Genomic DNA, 20109 nt, shown 5'->3' on the forward strand with positions numbered 1-20109 from the left:
TTCGGTGTTCCTCAAGGTTCCGTTTTAGGACCGCTGTTGTTTTCACTATATATTTTACCTCTTGGGGATGTTATTCGAAAACATAATGTTAACTTTCACTGCTATGCGGATGATACACAGCTGTACATTTCAATGAAACATGGTGAAGCCCCAAAATTGCCCTCGCTAGAAGCATGTGTTTCAGACATAAGGAAGTGGATGGCAGCAAACTTTCTACTTTTAAACTCGGATAAAACAGAGATGCTTGTTCTAGGTCCCAAGAAACAAAGAGATCTTCTGTTGAATCTGACAATTAATCTTAATGGTTGTACAGTCATCTCAAATAAAACTGTGAAGGACCTCGGCGTTACTCTGGACCCTGATCTCTCTTTTGAAGAACATATCAAGACCATTTCAAGGACAGCTTTTTTCCATCTACGTAACATTGCAAAAATCAGAAACTTTCTGTCCAAAAATGATGCAGAAAAATTAATCCATGCTTTTGTCACTTCTAGGTTAGACTACTGCAATGCTCTACTTTCCGGCTACCCGGATAAAGCACTAAATAAACTTCAGTTAGTGCTAAATACGGCTGCTAGAATCCTGACTAGAACCAAAAAATTTGATCATATTACTCCAGTGCTAGCCTCCCTACACTGGCTTCCTGTCAAAGCAAGGGCTGATTTCAAGGTTTTACTGCTAACCTACAAAGCATTGCATGGGCTTGCTCCTACCTATCTCTCTGATTTGGTCCTGCCGTACATACCTACACGTACGCTACGGTCACAAGACGCAGGCCTCCTAATTGTCCCTAGAATTTCTAAGCAAACAGCTGGAGGCAGGGCTTTCTCCTATAGAGCTCCATTTTTATGGAACGGTCTGCCTACCCATGTCAGAGACGCAAACTCGGTCTCAACCTTTAAGTCTTTACTGAAGACTCATCTCTTCAGTGGGTCATATGATTGAGTGTAGTCTGGCCCAGGAGTGGGAAGGTGAACGGAAAGGCTCTGGAGCAACGAACCACCCTTGCTGTCTCTGCCTGGCCGGTTCCCCTCTTTCCACTGGGATTCTCTGCCTCTAACCCTATTACAGGGGCTGAGTCACTGGCTTGCTGGGGCTCTCTCATGCCGTCCCTGAGGGGGTGCGTCACCTGAGTGGGTTGATTCACTGATGTGGTCATCCTGTCTGGGTTGGCGCCCCCCCTTGGGTTGTGCCGTGGCGGAGATCTTTGCGGGCTATACTCAGCTTTGTCTCAGGATGGTAAGTTGGTGGTTGAAGATATCCCTCTAGTGGTGTGGGGGCTGTGCTTTGGCATAGTGGGTGGGGTTATATCCTTCCTGTTTGGCCCTGTCCGGGGTGTGTCCTCGGGTGGGGCCACAGTGTCTCCTGACCCCTCCTGTCTCAGCCTTCAGTATTTATGCTGCAGTAGTTTATGTGTCGGGGGCTGGGGTCAGTTTGTTATATCTGGAGTACTTCTCCTGTCCAATTCGGTGTCCTGTGTGAATCTAAGTGTGCGTTCTCTAATTCTCTCCTTCTCTCTCTCGGAGGACCTGAGCCCTAGGACCATGCCCCAGGACTACCTGACATGATGACTCCTTGCTGTCCCCAGTCCACCTGGCCGTGCTGCTGCTCCAGTTTCAACTGAACCGCGGCCCTAGGACCATGCCCCAGGACTACTTGACATGATGACTCCTTGCTGTCCCCAGTCCACCTGGCCGTGCTGCTGCTCCAGTTTCAACTGTTCTGCCTTATTATTATTCGACCATGCTGGTCATTTATGAACATTTGAACATCTTGGCCATGTTCTGTTATAATCTCTACCCGGCACAGCCAGAAGAGGACTGGCCACCCCACATAGCCTGGTTCCTCTCTAGGTTTCTTCCTAGGTTTTGGCTTTTCTAGGGAGTTTTTCCTAGCCACCGTGCTTCTACACCTGCATTGCTTGCTGTTTGGGGTTTTAGGCTGGGTTTCTGTACAGCACTTTGAGATATCAGCTGATGTACGAAGGGCTATATAAATAAATTTGATTTGATTTGATTTGATTTGAACAATTCCATGAACAGTGTGGACAAACTGTTGGCTGCCATACAATTTAAACACATGAATCTGCACTGATAATGGCAGGTCCTGAAAATGTAATGGCACCTCTATTATACCATCTGTACCACACTTGCACCTCTTCTGCTCTGCTTTGAAAAGATGGCTGTTCCTAGAAGATACAGGCTGGAGAAATGTGAAGCTAGCAGTGACAAGTCTTCACAAGGTTTACAAGGCAAAGGCTATCTATGGTCTCTGATCTTGGAGTGTCTGAACTTTGAGTGCAAGGCCCAAGTGCTTCCAGGGAGTAGAGCTGAAATGTGTTATAGTGAGGTGGGGAAGGTAGGGGGAGTCTGCACTCCAGGGTGGTTGATTTTTGGAGGGAATGTGGACTCCCACCACTTGACGATATCTCTGCTAAGCAGGTCATTATCACAACACCCCCACACACACACAGCTGATTGTGCATTCTCCAGACCAAGGTCTCCTCCAGCTATCTCAATCCCATTCTGCTACATTCCAGACGCATGCACTTGCCTGAAGCCTCCTCTGTCTACTATGGTATCTGACTACGAGACAGATAGCAGTGCTGAGATGTTTGCAGGGAAATATGCTGACAATGAGGTGGGGTAGAGCAACATTCTCATAGGCTTTGTTGAGCTGATATCTTCTGAATACTCATAGGAGCAACTGCCCCAATACTGTCCTCTCTCTCTGCCTTTGTTTATTTTCCACTATACTTTATTTCCACTGTATTTTAAGGCTTTGCTTATTTCCACTGTACTTCTATAGTACAATCCTGCTGGAGCTTCAGTCAGAATTCTAAACAAAACAATGGACCATGTCCATGTGCACACCACCAGGTACATGTCCATGTGCACACCGCCAGGCACATGTCCGTGTGCACACCACCAGGTACATGTCCATGTGCACACCTCCAGGTACATGTCCATGTGCACACCGCCAGGTACATGTCCATGTGCACACCGCCAGGTACATGTCCATGTGCAGACCTCCAGGTACATGTCCATGTGCAGACCTCCAGGTACATGTCCATGTGCACACCGCCAGGTACATGTCCATGTGCAGACCTCCAGGTACATATCCATGTGCACACCGCCAGGTACATGTCCATGTGCACACCTCCAGGTATATGTCTATGTGCACACCGCCAGGTACATGTCCATGTGCAGACCTCCAGGTACATGTCCATGTGCACACCCCCAGGTATATGTCTATGTGCACACCGCCAGGTACATGTCCATGTGCAGACCTCCAGGTACATGTCCATGTGCACACCGCCAGGTACATGTCCATGTGCAGACCTCCAGGTACATATCCATGTGCACACCGCCAGGTACATGTCCATGTGCACACCTCCAGGTATATGTCTATGTGCACACCGCCAGGTACATGTCCATGTGCAGACCTCCAGGTACATGTCCATGTGCACACCTCCAGGTATATGTCTATGTGCACACCGCCAGGTACATGTCCATGTGCAGACCTCCAGGTACATGTCCATGTGCACACCGCCAGGTACATGTCCATGTGCACACCTCCAGGTATATGTCCATGTGCACACCGCCAGGTACATGTCCATGTGCACACCGCCAGGTACATGTCCATGTGCAGACCTCCAGGTACATGTCCATGTGCACACCGCCAGGTACATGTCCATGTGCACACCGCCAGGTACATGTCCATGTGCACACCGCCAGGTACCGCCAGGTACATGTCCATGTGCACACCGCCAGGTACATGTCCATGTGCACACCGCCAGGTACATGTCCATGTGCAGACCTCCAGGTACATGTCCATGTGCACACCGCCAGGTACATGTCCATGTGCACACCTCCAGGTATATGTCTATGTGCACACCGTCAGGTACATGTCCATGTGCAGACCTCCAGGTACATGTCCATGTGCACACCGCCAGGTACATGTCCATGTGCACACCGCCAGGTACATGTCCATGTGCAGACCTCCAGGTACATGTCCATGTGCAGACCTCCAGGTACATGTCCATGTGCACACCGCCAGGTACATGTCCATGTGCAGACCTCCAGGTACATATCCATGTGCACACCGCCAGGTACATGTCCATGTGCACACCTCCAGGTATATGTCTATGTGCACACCGCCAGGTACATGTCCATGTGCACACCTCCAGGTACATGTCCATGTGCACACCGCCAGGTACATGTCCATGTGCACACCTCCAGGTATATGTCTATGTGCACACCGCCAGGTACATGTCCATGTGCAGACCTCCAGGTACATGTCCATGTGCACACCGCCAGGTACATGTCCATGTGCACACCTCCAGGTACATGTCCATGTGCAGACCTCCAGGTACATGTCCATGTGCACACCTCCAGGTACATATCCATGTGCACACCTCCAGGTATATGTCTATGTGCAGACCGCCAAGTACATGTCCATTTAATCTCCCAAGGTGGAAGCCTTGCCGTGAGGAAGGAAAGCTTGACAGGAAAAACTGAATAGAATAGGGAACTTGCTACAACTAAGGAAAAGTTCATAACATTTTGAGCAAAGTTGACTTGAGATGATTTCCCATAAATGTTGCTGTAAAGCGTAAAAGGCACTCTCAAACGGATGTGGACAGTATTGAACATGAATGAAGGGACTAGGGAGGGAAAGGGTTAGAGAGGGAGAGGGACTAAGCACGAAAAGTCTCATTTGTTCTTAATTGAAATCATTATGTCCAGTGTGATCAGGACAGGACAACACCACTGGACACATCTGGAGAAGAAAGAACATTGCCCTTCATCGTTAGTAGCACACTCAGTGATGTTGCTCATAACTCAGAGAGTTCCACACCTTTGGGGACCAGGGGTGTAGTGCTGCCGGAGCATGAAGGAGTGGCGCTCCCTCAATTTTTTCAATTTGAGAATACACACAGCTGGTGTAACTATTTCTGGAAAATTAATTCTGATAAATTTGAAATAAATTATATTTAATTACCACTAAAATTCTATGAAAAACGATAGAATGACAAACCAAATAAATATGTATAGCAGCCTAGAGGTAGGTAAGTGGTGGTTTGAATGATGAAGAACTATAAGCTGTGTGTGTGCACTGTGGAAGCCCGTCGGAGGATGGACCACAATGGCCAATGAAAACGTTGAAAAACAACATTTCCTTGTGTGTGTCTGCCTTGATGTTCATAAAACTCCACGGACCCCCTCTGCGCAGTGGAACCCAGAACGAAATGTGACCACTTGGTTAGACCAACATCGTTCTGCCAAGGACACCCAAACTAGAGTGGCCACCGCAAAGCCTGAGAGCCTGACATTGAACGATGTTGAAGTTGCTGTAGACCTGCTTGGGATACTTAGCCTACATTGGCTATTAGTTGAGACGCAGGGCTCATTCTAGCTTGGTATGTTAGGATGGGCAATAGGAACTGTGAATTGGGCCAAGTTTGAGATAATAATGCATTTAGGTTGTAGTTTATTGTGATGCATGAATACATCACACTAAAAGCTTGATTTTATGGTGGTTTAAAAAATTCTACATAGTAATGATTTATGTTCACTACTTGGTCAATTGATATGAATATGTTCAATCTATGCAAATAAATTACATGAATTGATAGTTCACCTCTCTGTTTTCTTTTATTCTGTAATAGGGTATATTGTATTGTGTTCAAGCAAATCAAATCAACGTTAATTTATAATAGAGCATGTAAGCTACACAATACAATGAAATGCCTACTCGCAATAAAGCTCTCCTCGCAAGCAGTGCAATGATATTAAGCTAAGTATTTGTTTTTACATTAGGCAATAACCAAATAGCTACACCACGTAGTATTGTTCCTGAACTGGCCAAATGGAGGAGCTATCCTTCAGCACCACAAGTTGGTTTAACTACTTTAAGATCATTGTGTGCTCCTGGCGTTTTCCTTTCAACACTACGAATTGCTTAAAATGAAATCTCATCAAGATCTGTAGCCTACACCAAATAGTCAACACTTATTACTATTGTTACAAATAGAACAGTGCCTTGCGAAAGTATTCGGCCCCCTAGAACTTTGCGACCTTTTGCCACATTTCAGGCTTCAAATATAAAGATATAAAACTGTATTTTTTTGTGAAGAATCAACAACAAGTGGGACACAATCATGAAGTGGAACGACATTTATTGGATATTTCAAACTTTTTTAACAAATCAAACACTGAAAAATTGGGCGTGCAAAATTATTCAGCCCCTTTACTTTCAGTGCAGCAAACTCTCTCCAGAAGTTCAGTGAGGATCTCTGAATGATCCAATGTTGACCTAAATGACTAATGATGATAAATACAATCCACCTGTGTGTAATCAAGTCTCCGTATAAATGCACCTGCACTGTGATAGTCTCAGAGGTCCGTTAAAAGCGCAGAGAGCATCATGAAGAACAAGGAACACACCAGGCAGGTCCGAGATATTGTTGTGAAGAAGTTTAAAGCCGGATTTGGATACAAAAAGATTTCCCAAGCTTCAAACATCCCAAGGAGCACTGTGCAAGTGATAATATTGAAATGGAAGGAGTATCAGACCACTGCAAATCTACCAATACCTGGCCGTCCTTCTAAACTTTCAGCTCATACAAGGAGAAGACTGATCAGAGATGCAGCCAAGAGGCCCATGATCACTCTGGATGAACTGCAGAGATCTACAGCTGAGGTGGGAGACTCTGTCCATAGGACAACAATCAGTCGTATATTGCACAAATCTGGCCTTTATGGAAGAGTGACAAGAAGAAAGCCATTTCTTAAAGATATCCATAAAAAGTGTCATTTAAAGTTTGCCACAAGCCACCTGGGAGACACACCAAACATGTGGAAGAAGGTGCTCTGGTCAGATGAAACCAAAATTGAACTTTTTGGCAACAATGCAAAACGTTATGTTTGGCGTAAAAGCAACACAGCTCATCACCTTGAACACACCATTCCCACTGTCAAACATGGTGGTGGCAGCATCATGGTTTGGGCCTGCTTTTCTTCAGCAGGGACAGGGAAGATGGTTAAAAATGATGGGAAGATGGATGGAGCCAAATACAGGACCATTCTGGAAGAAAACCTGATGGAGTCTGCAAAAGACCTGAGACTGGGACGGAGATTTGTCTTCCAACAAGACAATGATCCAAAACATAAAGCAGAATCTACAATGGAATGGTTCAAAAATAAACATATCCAGGTGTTAGAATGGCCAAGTCAAAGTCCAGACCTGAATCCAATCGAGAATCTGTGGAAAGAACTGAAAACTGCTGTTCACAAATGCTCTCCATCCAACCTCACTGACTTCGAGCTGTTTTGCAAGGAGGAATGGGAAAAAATTTCAGTCTCTCGATGTGCAAAACTGATAGAGACATACCCCAAGCAACTTACAGCTGTAATCGCAGCAAAAGGTGGCGCTACAAAATATTAACTTAAGGGGGCTGAATAATTTTGCATGCCCAATTTTTCAGTTTTTGATTTGTTAAAAAAGTTTGAAATATCCAATAAATGTCATTCCACTTCATGATTGTGTCCCACTGGTTGTTGATTCTTCACAAAAAAATACAGTTTTATATCTTTATGTTTGAAGCCTGAAATGTGGCAAAAGGTCGCAAAGTTCAAGGGGGCCGAATTCTTTCGCAAGGCACTGTACCCTGTGATTGAAACAAAATACAAGGCTAATAGTTTGTTACCACAATCTACTCTAATTCGCTCATAAAACAGTAGGCTAATAGTTTGTTTACACAATCTACTCTAATTGGCTCATAAAACAGTAGGCTAATTCAAGAAGCTCGAATACCATATTCCCATGAAACTGATTGAGATCAAACAAATGATTGGCATGGAGATGCAGTTCGGACGTTTCAGCTGTAAAATGTGAAGAATAAACATTCATGATGGACAGAGATGATGGCCTATTTGAAATGAGGTAGCCTATGCCTAACTTTGGTTTGAGAGCATTAAAATTATAACATTTTCTTTTGCACAATATGGTTAGGCAAAGGCAGATGTTGCAATTGGAGAATGCATGTTATGCATATTCTATAATGATAGGCCATTAAATTGGCTACATCTGTGGGTACAAACTTTGATTGAGTAAATAATGTCATTTACATGATTTTGTTTGCACTCCCTCACCTAAAGGAATAGCAGTACACCACTGTTGGGGACATATGAAACACACTATTAGGCTACATAAGCAAGAATGGAACTAATAAGAAATAGTAACATTCAATTTGTTTGTGTACTTGAAATCATTATGTTGATGTACAGCTGCCTGCAATGTTTGTCCAAAACCTAGATGTTTGAGAAATGGCATAAAACCGGAAATGAGGCAGAAACGCTGTCTGAAAATCTCTCACAATATTTAAGCGATTATGCTGTGTTCTGTTGTTGTTCAGGCAGGCCAGGGACAGTGTGTTTGTTCTCTCTACTCATGGTCTATTGTTGGAAGGGTAATGGCAGCACTCTAAACACTTCCCATATTCATGATAGGGAGGTAAAATACTCATACTTCACTAATGAGAGTGAATTTGTGATTAAGCTAATGCATCATGAACATGTATCATTAATGTGAGCTATGTTCACGTATCAACTGACACAAGAGTTACCAATGACCCTAAAACATTTGGCTGCCTATGTGTTTTGTGTATTCATAAGTGTATTTGTCAAAAGAGCAACTGCATCTGCTCCATTTAGCTCTAAGCCATACATTGTAGCTCAGACTGCCCTCCAGAGCGGCTGCAGTGAGAGTTGAGAGTTGGGGTGACTGACACCACCACCAACACAGTAAAAGTTGACCAAACCCTTTCTGAGTCAACCATGTAGCATTACTATACCGTCATTATTATTCTGAGCAGGTGATCAGACTTGACCCCCGACCGCCATGTCTGGCCAGCGAGCCAAGATCGTGTGCCAAGTGTCTGGTGCTGCCCGACTCCCCACTGGCTGGTTAATGAAGGGCTTCGCGGGTGGGGGGAGTCTGGGCGGGGGGCGGGCTGGGGGCGGGGCCGCTTTGCTCTGGAAGCCTCAATGCTGGTCTGTCCCGGGCCAGCTGTTGATTCACAGCTCCTTCGCCACCACAACAAACAGAGGCCACACAGGGGCCTGCAGTGAGGCAGAGCACAGAGCAGAGCAACGCAGTGTGACAGCACAGACCTCAAAGCCCGGGCGATCAATTTCTCCACTGTCGCCACGGAAACAGAGCTGTGTGTGTGTGTGTGTGTGCGTGTGTCTCTCTCTCTCTCTCTCTCTCTCTGCCCAGCGTACTGTGAGGGGCTTCTGTCTGCTACATTCTACAGCTCTCACCTGCTCCTCTGTGACAAATGAACAGCCGTCTCAGCATCACTCTGAGCCAGCCAGCGCACTGGAGGAAAACAAAATCAAACCACTGTTCTGTTCTCAGACCCGCAGCCATTTGTCCATCAGCACATTCAATAGGTGAATAGATTCTCCCTTCTTTTCCTGTGGGAGGAGAGAGTTTACCCCTTCAAAAACAATGATTTAAAGTCTCAGGGAGGGAATATGTTGCAAAAAAGTTACAGCTCAGAGCACTCATGGAGAAAAAAATGCATCTTGAGGATAACACAGAGAGAAACAGCAGAGAGAGAAGTCTTTCAGAGAATGCCCGCTGCATTGGCCGTATGGCTGGGCGTTTTCACCAAGCAGCAAGACCACTGAATCACTGAAGGGTATCTACTCCGCTCCCTGGGACAGAACAGAAGGTTCCATTCAGTCCTACTCAGCGCTGTGTAAACGTTAGCTCTGCCAAAACAGAAATGTGTATTTTCCTGCAAAAGCCACTCTTATCTGCCACAGAGGGAGTATTTGTTGGCATTATAGAATACATGTTAGTTGTTAAGGTTGCAACCAGCCACTAGATGAGATGACAACAAAGCTCAGTGAAGCTAGGCTGAAGTCGTGTTCAACGCCCACTTTTAACTACAGCATAACGATTAATAGACAACATGTACAAGCTCCACAACTACACTGGAATTGTAAACAATGGATTTACTTAGCACTACAAAATAGCTGCTTTGTAGTAACATGAGTAACAACAATTAATAACACCTGACTTGTTACACATATGAAAATCCCTCAGTTATGTCAATATGTAATGTAGTTAGGCTGTTATTACTATGTTCTTACACTATTATTATTACACTTGCTGTGCAAGGTATGGAGATGATGATCAGGACTGTGATTTTATAATGAAAGGGATCCCCAGTAGCTCTCGGGACAACATTCCCCCAACCCCCACATCACCTCACAAAACACCCAAGGACTTGAGGCAAAGGGCTACCTCAGGCGTCACCAGCCAGTTCTGACTGATCAGTGGCAGGGCTGCTGTGGCCAGGCCACAACACTATTTGACCAATCAGTGGTCAGCTGGCTCCATGGACAAAATGGGCCTAATCACTCAGTTAATGCTCCAGTTAGCCTTACGCCACCTCAGCCTCCCACGACACCAAACACACCAAATATTATGACAACACAAAATGTAATGTGAAGGTAATATTCTTAAACTTGAAAAATGTATGTTAGTTTTTGCACTACTCTCAGTAAAACCCATGCTTCAAATAAACTCAAATTATCCCCAGTGTAAACACATTATCACAGGGAAAATATTTATTAGGCAAATCAACTAGAACAGGTAATGAGATGTTTTTGTCTAGCAATAAAATGAGAGGCGTTATGATTGAAAATGTTTCCAAATCTCCATGGCCTGACCTGTGTTGTGCCAATGAACATGTGCTCAGCTATAATGAGGTTAGTGACCCAGCTGAAGATGAAGTAACCCAGTGAAGCCCATCAATTGACTTATCTTCCACACATGTATGGACCACAGGGCACCAGAGTTCAAGTTCATAACCATGAGGGTTATTATCAGACCACCAAACACATGGAACGTGGAGGATCTAGTCTGGCCCTTTTACATTTTTACCTGACTAATTCATTTGACTTTGAGAAATAATAGCCTAATTCTGACCTCTTATTGAGACATGTTTAGCGAGCTGTCATAAGTTTACAAGTAGTCTAAAAAAAGATATGCCAAGATCAATCAAAATATTGTTTCATTTCATTTTTTGTTTTTCTACTTTAAAGCTTTATTCTCACTTCATTGCACTCTCATACTGTTCCTTATAATCAAGTGTTCATAGGAGGAGTTACACTTACCAAAGTATTCTTTTTTCATGTGCATTTCTAACTCCTTCTCCAGCTCCAAGGTGAGTGCTTCCAGACTCCTTTCTGCTTGGCTTGGGCCACTTTCCCGGCATGGGGTCACCTGGTAAGGTAGTTTAAACCTCTGCCCTGAGGCTGGAGTTTTCGTATGGAGCCCATAAGAAGATGATGGTGATCCAGCGGTCGCCTCTGTGTTCATCCCTGCCTGGGTTGACTGTTGTGGTGCATGCTGTGGCAGGGCCTCTGGCATCCCAGAGAGCGCTTGGAGATGGATACGACTATGAGCACCGTTGGTATCGCCACAATCTTGTGTTAGTATATCCTCCTGCAAACCAGTCGCCAGCATTGAGGACCTGGGTGAAGGCAGTTGGAGATCTGGGTAGGTGCTCATAGATCCCCTGGAGCTCCGGGAACTTCTGGAACTGTGACTGGAGATACTGGACCGGGGACTAACGACGCAGTTAGCTATTGTCCCGGGTCTTGCGCACCCTTCCTGGCTGCAGATGCTTGACCGGGGACTGGCCACCGGCATGCCATGCAAAACTGCCACCTCCAGATCATGGTTCCCCACAGGCATGTAACGCGAATCTGAATAGCTAGAGCGTGGACTGGTGGTACAAGAATACTGGCTCGCTGTGCTGGACCTGGGGCTGATGTGCCTTTGGTCGTAGCCCATACTGATGCCGCTGGTGCGGTTACTGCTGGGCTTACTGCAGCAGTCATAGCTGTTCAGACTGGCCCTTGGGCTGGAATGTTTACTTGTGTCGCTGGCTGTACTTGCATAGCTAGACCGGGGGCTGAGGGCACTGCTCCCTTCACAGTGTACCAGACTGGACCTGGGACTAGTGTACTTGTCTTGCCCGGGTACCAACAGACTCGTGCGCGGGCTACTGATGCTCGACCTCGGGCTTGCATGTTTGCTTTGCTCCTGGGAGGAGAGGGAGGATACGAAACTGGACCGCGGGCTGGTTGCATTGTATCTGCCGTCGTGGTTGGTGGTAATACAAATACTGTTGCATCTGTTGCCAGGTGAGGGTACTGGCTTGTTCAAAACCACTCCATCGTACGCGCTACCAGTGCTGTACCTATACCCCTGCACCTCCAATGAGTACCTCCTGTGCCGCTCGGACGCGCCGCTATAACACGGCAAAGCAATTTCGGATTTGGTGCAATAGCTATCTTCATTAGGATAAACTGTGTCTCTTTGAGGGGTGCAATAATCCACAGGAACGGCTCTGTTGCCATTCACCGCGCGCACGGGAGCCGCAGTGTACACTTTATTCCCAGGCATGTAATTCTCAACGCTGTGTATCTGTTGGTGAGGCGCAGAGCTGCCATTCATCGTCTTACTTTTCTGCTCGGGTATCGTTGGAGACGAAAAATCCAAATCGGGGTTGATAACCATGTCTCTCCTTGAACTGTACATTCCATCCTTGTATGCTTCATATAAGGAAAGGTCCTCCATTAATTTACTCGCCCGGAGTCCCAAATCTTCCTCATAGTGATCCATGGTTTGCTCCGGAGGCGACGAACAAGTTCAGAGAAAAAGCGCACTAGTCCACAAACCGACTACCGAGTGAGAGATAGCAGTAATTGCATTTCACTTGGAAATCATAACAAAACGCAGGCTCAATCCAGGCATCGTCGCCTGTTTGCTGAACGGCCAGTGTGCTTGGAAATCTCGGAGCAGTGCATGATCTTTTTCTTCGAAAATATAAACCCTTACAACAAAGTTTCAACGTCAGGATACGTTTGTCAACTTCAGTTTTTGTTAAGTTGAAAGGTCTTTACAGTCAATGGCGCGCTGCGCGGAGGAATTTTCCCTTGTCAGTTTTTCTCCAGTTTTCCAAAAGAGTCTCAAATGTAAATTTGAGGTTGAGAAAATATTGCAATACACCACTAACAGCCACATCTTACATATTAAAAGACACAGAGTGCGCCAAAACACGTTTTAAACACAATTTAGCGCAAGGGACTCGTTTGTGGAGAAGGAATGCGAGGAAGTGGACGGGGTGCACTCCGCCTCTCTGGAATGTGGTTAATGCTGGAGCGAAACAATGATTGCGACCAACTCAGCAAGGGGGTGCCTGAGTTTGAAAAAGAGTAGTCCCTAGAGAGTACGGCTGTATTCATCTCAGCCTTAAAAAAAACTGCACAAAAGACCAGTCTCACCTGGCCCAATTTCATTTGGCCTTTTCGGTGTCGGGACAGAAACAGCTTCACTGAATTTAGAATGGATTGTTTCTAGAGGATGCTGAACACAATGTATTACAGTTTAGATGCCGAATGCAGGGAAGGCTTCTCTTCTGTATATCTGTTGATAGGGCTTTTGCCACCAAGATTATGCAGCTCTCACTTGTCGCATGACTCGCATCTATGATTTTAATTCTTGACAGAAAAATATTGCATTGTCTCAAAAACATTGATGTTTTATAAGATACAAAAAAGTTTATATAATATGTGATGATTAAGCTAAGACTTGTCCCAAATGTATAATGAAGTTAGCTTATTACTTTGTGCAACTCATTAGAAACACAAATCACAGGCTGGTCAGTCATGTAATTTTATTCTATAATATGAGAACATTATCCAACTAAAATAAAATAAAAATATCCCTTATAGAAAATGTTATTATAAATACCACCAAAGTATTGATCCCCATTAGGATTTGGTCACAAAACAACCAGAAAGGTTAGGAATTCAGCAGCAGGCCTGATAAAATATATCACACATTGACATCATGAAACATTTCCAAGTTACACAGTATAAAATATACATAAAATCTTCTGTTAAACATTACAATACATTGTTCGTCATATTTCTTATTACCATCTTCAATTGAGATGTAAAAACAAAACCAAAGTAAATGTCGGGTCCCACTTTAAATGAAGTACAACTTATAAAGGGTTTTAAATAGCATACATAAAGGCTTCATAAGCACTACATAAAATGCGTCACAAATCATCTATAAGCGTATGTCATCAGGGTGGTTAGAGAGTTGAGCCAGTAACTGAAAGGTTTCTGGATCGAATCCCGGAGCAGACAAGGTAAAAATCGTTCTGCCCCTGAACAAAACAGTTAACCCATTGTTCCTTGATAGGCAGTCATTGTCAATAATAATTTGTTCTTAACTGACCTGCCGAGTTAAATAAAGCTTAAATAAAAAAATACTGATTAAATGGTGTATAAACATAATTCACCCTACAGTGGGAATTATGTCACCCTTTATGACATATGCTTATAGATGATTTTTGAAGCATTTATGTAGTGCTTATGAAGTCTTTATGTATGCTTTAAAAAGCCTTTATAAGTTGTACTTCATTTAAAGTGGGACCAAATGTTGTTTGTACCAACAGACATCTGCACCAAGAGATGTCTCTTATACATAATCAAGTTTAGAAAATCCTTATGCAAATACTGCATTTGACTAGTGGACTATGGTCAGGTACTTCCATGGACAGGCACAAATTAAAACAAACATTCCATTCTGGCTTTAAAAACCCTGCCAAAAACAAAATGCATTGTGTCCAACAATTGTCAATATAAGACTAAAGTTAGCTATACTATATCTAACTAGGTACATATATTGTTGGAATTTACACAAAACACATTCATGGACATTTATTAAGGGAATGTGGTCTTTATTTTGAACAGGTCTAATTCTGGTTAATAATATGATTTTTTATTTTATTACAAACTGTACATTGTAATTAATAAAAGGAGAACCAAACAATCCATCACCACTGGTATAGAACAAGTTTCAACATTTAAAATGTGCCATTGAGATGTATCACTTTATTACTGCCTGCTGATTAACTGCCAACCACTGGGAGGTATGAGAGGGCCAGAGCTACTAATAGAAGAACATCTAGCATCAGTCGCTGGAGAAGTGAACCCCTAGGTTTACTCTTGAACCACTGCACAACCTCCTCCAGGTTATACTCCTAGGGCTCATAACCCAGCTTGGCCTTGGGCTTCATCATGCGTCACAACGATCTTATACACCTCTGTGCGTGTGAGCAGAGGCTGGAAGTTATAGATCGGGCCGAAGAGATGGTGAATCATCTCAGTGAGGAATGTAACAAAGTAAATGAGAGAGAGGGCTAGACGTAATTTCGGGAAAGAGTAACTCAAACCCCTACCAGAGGTCTGAAGAACTCAAAGTTGTTGACAGGTCTTCCGTCTGAGATGAAGTATGCCTGTCCAGCAGAGCGGTGCTGGTGCTCTGACATCAGAGCCTCTGCAGCCAGTTTGTGTGCAGACACCAGGTTGTCTACATGGACAAACTCCACTAAACTTCTTGGATCTCCATACACAAACCTGAATATCCCCTTCTCTATGTACCCAACGATCCTGGGCAGGTGCCTCTGCTCGCCAGGCCCGTATATACTGGCTGGATGCAGAGCACAGGCCCTCAACACACCTGTCACGTCCTTCAGCTCTGTACCACTGGCTTTCATCACGGCCATCTCAGCTACCGACTTGGTTCTGGAGTAGTGGTCAGGGTGGAGATGGAGAGGTAGGTAGGGGAGGCTTTCTTCACCACCCTCAATGTCTTGGCCTCCGGACACTAAGTTGAAGGTGCTGGTGTAGACGAGCCTGGAGACTCCAGCCTCTACACAGGCCCTGATGACATGCTCTGTGCCCTGGACATTCACCTCTTCAATCAGCTTCCTGTTTAGCTGGTCCCTGACAGACATGCCGTAGGAGCTGTGGAAAACACAGTCCATGCCAGTGACCGCCATTCTCCACCTGAGCATATTCACAAATCTCTCCCTTTAGGAACACAATGCCCTCTGGAACCTCTAGGCTGGGTGGGCTCATATCAAACAGAATGACACAAACAACAACACAGAGATACACATGGAATAAACAAGCATACAGTCAATAACACAATAGAAAAAAAGAAAGTCTATATACAGTGTGTGCAAATGGCATGAGGAGGTAAGGCAATAAATAGGCCATAGTAGCATAGTAATTACAATTTAGCCAATTAACACTGGAGTGAAATGTGCAGATGATGTGCAAGTAGAAATACTGGTGTGCAAATGCTAATCTGGAATATTGGATATAGGGAAGACTTACACATGTAGTGAGGGATATTCTAGGAATGTTCAGTTCAACACTAAAACATGAAATAGGAAAGTCATTAGCCTTCTTATGAACAGTGCTTGATTTGCACTGAAATAGGTGCAGGTACTCATTTTGGGTGCCAATACTGTTTATAATTTAGGTGCAGGAGCTCCACAATACTTTTAAAGCAAATATTCTAGAAGAGGAACAGGAGCTTAAGCAGTAGAACATTTGATGTGCCGGTACTCAGCTCCGGTGAGCTCCTGTCCAAGTTAAGCAATGCTTATGACGCTACCATTAGTAAGTCACAACAATTTGTTGTAAGCAGGGATTCAATTGATGGGGTGATAAGGTTCTGCCACTTTGGTATGTAACACAGAATAAATAGACGACAGTGAATAACAGCATTAGAATAACTGGTATGATAACTCCCCCTAGTGGGGTTTAGGACTACCGTTACCAAATTATTTTTACATTCACTTGGTAATGTACAAGTTCTCTTCTGTATTGATAAGATGAAGACTATGTACAGGCAACAAATAATGTAAAATATTTATATTTTGATGGGCTTACCGGAAACCAAAGTATCCACTGCCACCGTTCATCAAAAACGTGTATATTCGCGCCTTCACCATTTCTCTGAAAAGTAAACTTGAAGTTCAATATACTTGAAATAACACCACACAGTACCATCAGCGAGAGCATGAATTAAAGTATTGAATTTGTAAAAGAGACACGTGCCAAAATGTATAACAAACAACAACCTGCAGTCACGTCTACTGTAGCCATACTTGTAAGATTGTGGCCTATTACTAATAATGCTACATTGACGTTTGGCTACATTTGGGTCATGAACGCAACATTTGATGCAAACTAGTTTAGCTACATAAGAGTACGACAATGACAGTTGTGTAAACCTGTACTGTATCAATCAGGTCGCTGCCATATTCTACTAGTATACAGGCTGTTATCCAGGCTATTGAACAGCAAACACTTTAATTTCAATTGAAAACAGGATTTTACCTTGACGTTTTAACTTAGCAACCTTATCGTTTGTCCAGCATCAATGCTTGAATGAATTAATCGGTGTGACAGGCTGTTACTATTTTACAAACAACTTCCTTGGGCGGAGCTAGTGAAATTCTTGAAGGGAACTGCGAGCGGTTTCAGGACTTGTCAGTGGATGGGCTTCGCGAACTTCCTACTTTACACTTTTGACGTAGTAGGTAACTCCTCCTTTTTATTGACAGGGTAGAGAATGTTTATTTTTATTTTTTATTTGACCTTTATTTAACTAGGCAAGTCAGTTAAGAACAATTTTTTATTCACAATGGAAATTGGATGCAGTCTATCACAGTGCCATCTGTTCTTCCACCAAAGCCCCATATACTACCCACCACTGCGACCTGCATGCACTCGTTGGCTGGCCCTCGCTTTATATTCGTCGCCAAACCCAATGGCTCCGGGTCATCTATAAGTCTTTACTTGGTAAAGCCCGCCTTATCTCAGCTCCCTGGTCACCATAGCAGCACCCACCCGTAGCACGCGTCCAGCAGGTAAATCTCACTGGTCACTCCCAAAGCCAACTCCTACTTTGGCCGCCTTTCCTTCCAGTTCTCTGCTGTCAATGACTTGAACGAATTGCAAAAATCACTGAAGCTGGAGACTCATATCTCCCTCACTAACTTTAAGCATCAGCTGTCAGAGCAGCTTACAGATCATTGCACCTGTAAATAGCCCATCTGTAAATAGCCCACCCAAATACCACATCCCCATATTGTTATATTTATTTTTTGCTCCTTTGTACCCCAGTATCTCTACTTGCACATTCATCTTCTGCACATCTATCACTCCAGTGTTTAATTGCTAAATTGTAATTATTTCGCTACTATGGCCTATTTATTGCCTTACCTCCCTAATCTTACCTAATTTGCACACACTGTATGTAGACTTTTCTAATGTGTTATTGACTGTATGTTTGTTTATTCCATGTGTAACTCTGTGTTGTTGTTTGTGTCGCACTGCTTTGCTTTATCTTGGCCAGGTCGCAGTTGTAAAGGAGAACTTGTTCTCAACTGGCCTACCTGGTTAAATAAAGGTGAAATAAAAATGTAATTATTTCTGAAATGTACAACACTTCCCATACACATCACAAGGCTCCAGTGTTTTACAAGTGAGGTCCCTTATGCAAGGCTCACTCGTGAACTTTAGTTTTGCTTTCCAGTACATGAGCAAAGTCTAGGGTGCTCTGTTTTTTTGTCATGCAAGAGCCACTCTTATCTCTTTTAATGCTCAACTGCTTTGCCCTACTTGCCCTGAAGAACTCTGAACAGCAAGCAATACTTTGAGAAGCTACTTTTTCACTGCCTTTGAAAGTAAGTAATCATCAAATGGAAATGAAATATAGCTGCCCGTGCCTCCATGTAGTATCCTTGTGTATCACAAGTTTTTGTCTATTCTTTAATATTGTATCTTTCAATTCAAGGATAATGCCTATATGGTGGTGTTTCAATTGCAAAGCGGATCTTACTCTATGTGAAAAACAAATTGTGAATGAGACATTAGCGGATGTCAGTTTCTGTATATGTAGTCGTAAATCCTGCAAAAGCAGATCCTCATGCAGTGTCTTTGTTTTGTTAACTCTTAGGAAAAAATGAATCTGGAAGAGTACTTCAAGAGGATCGGGTTCTACGGCCCATTTTCTAAACCAGACCTTGAAACACTGAACCAAGTCCACAAACTCCATGTGATGTCAATACCATTTGAAAACCTCAGCATTCACTGTGGTGAGAAGATCACTATGGACCATGAGTTGATTTTCAATAAGATTGTGAGGAGCAATCGGGGGGGTTGGTGTTGTGAGAATAACCTCCTCTTTACTTGGGTGCTAAAAGAGATGGGTTATAATCCAGTAACACTGGGTTCAAGAGTCTACAACAACACCATAAACCAGTTCGGGCCAACAGACTCTCACCTCATCAACAAGGTGGTCATTGATGGGACTGCTTACATTGCAGACGTGAGCTTTGGGGTTTCCTCCCAAATATGGCACCCTCTTGAGCTCGTCTCCGGGAAGGACCAGCCGCAATCCCCTGGTGTCTTCCGTCTCATACAAGATGGAGACCTGTGGACCTTGGAGAAGACTGGTCGAAAACCTCTGGTTCTCAATGAGGCCTTTACCAACTCGCCTCTGGTAGACAAGAGCCCAACCAAGAAGATCTACGGCTTCACCCTAGTTCCCCGTGGGTTTGATCATTTCCTAGAGACTTCCCACTGTCTTCAAACAGATCCAAAGTCTCTATTCACCAACAAGTCCATCTGCTCACTGCAGACGGCTACAGGATTTAGAGCTCTAATTGGCTGGACCTTCAGTGAGGTCACCTACAACAACCAGGATGGTTTTGATGTTTTGGATATGAAAGACATATCTGATGATGATGTGGATAAAGTGCTGAAGGAAATGTTTAATGTGTTGTTGGCAAACAAGTTGGTTCCCATAAACAACAAAGCTGGCTACACTATTTAAGAACTTGATTGCCTGTAACATGTAATATTTAATGTGATGTAATTGTAATGTAGCCTTGGCAAATCTAGGTGCTGCTACATTGACCAAAGATTCCTCACAACGAGATCAGTGAGATATACAAAACACATTTCGTATTTTCTCTCAATATTAAAAATGTATTTCACCAGAGCTGATTGTGCGGTCTTTGAACACTCAATAAACATTATTTTAAACAAATATATATTCAATGGTTATTTGGTCTCTGCGACCTACTTTTAGATCATATCTGAAGAGTGGATCAGTAGGTGCAAGGGGTTGCGCCGTAACAGT

General features: G+C 43.8%; 2 protein-coding genes and 1 pseudogene across 2 annotated transcripts in view; 1 reads left to right on the forward strand and 2 right to left on the reverse strand.

Annotated features, from left to right (window-relative positions):
• Positions 1-13162, reverse strand: part of LOC135550892 (Wilms tumor protein 1-interacting protein homolog) — a 35001-nt gene extending 21839 nt beyond the window's left edge. The window contains exon 1 of the mRNA XM_064982105.1: positions 11196-13162. Within this exon, the coding sequence (XP_064838177.1) occupies positions 11196-12711 (1516 nt within the window). The 5' untranslated portion in view covers positions 12712-13162. The remainder of the gene's footprint in view (positions 1-11195) is intronic.
• A 588-nt stretch (positions 13163-13750) lies between these two features.
• Positions 13751-16068, reverse strand: LOC135550899 (short-chain dehydrogenase/reductase family 42E member 1-like; annotated as a pseudogene).
• Positions 16069-18517: 2449 nt separating this feature from the next.
• LOC135550907 (arylamine N-acetyltransferase, pineal gland isozyme NAT-10-like) lies at positions 18518-20016 on the forward strand. The gene is made up of 2 exons (XM_064982127.1): positions 18518-18649; positions 18922-20016. Exon 2 carries the CDS (start codon positions 18928-18930, stop codon positions 19798-19800), a length of 873 nt encoding a protein of 290 aa, XP_064838199.1. The 5' UTR covers positions 18518-18649; positions 18922-18927; the 3' UTR covers positions 19801-20016.
• The last annotated feature ends 93 nt before the right edge of the window (positions 20017-20109 follow it).

This window comes from Oncorhynchus masou, chromosome 1 (assembly GCF_036934945.1).
Source record: "Oncorhynchus masou masou isolate Uvic2021 chromosome 1, UVic_Omas_1.1, whole genome shotgun sequence".
Lineage (NCBI taxonomy): Eukaryota > Metazoa > Chordata > Actinopteri > Salmoniformes > Salmonidae > Oncorhynchus > Oncorhynchus masou.

Excerpts from the sequence above, each read along its gene's own strand:
- LOC135550907 (XM_064982127.1), top strand. The coding sequence starts at position 18,928 with ATGAATCTGGAAGAGTACTTCAAGAGGATCGGGTTCTACGGCCCATTT.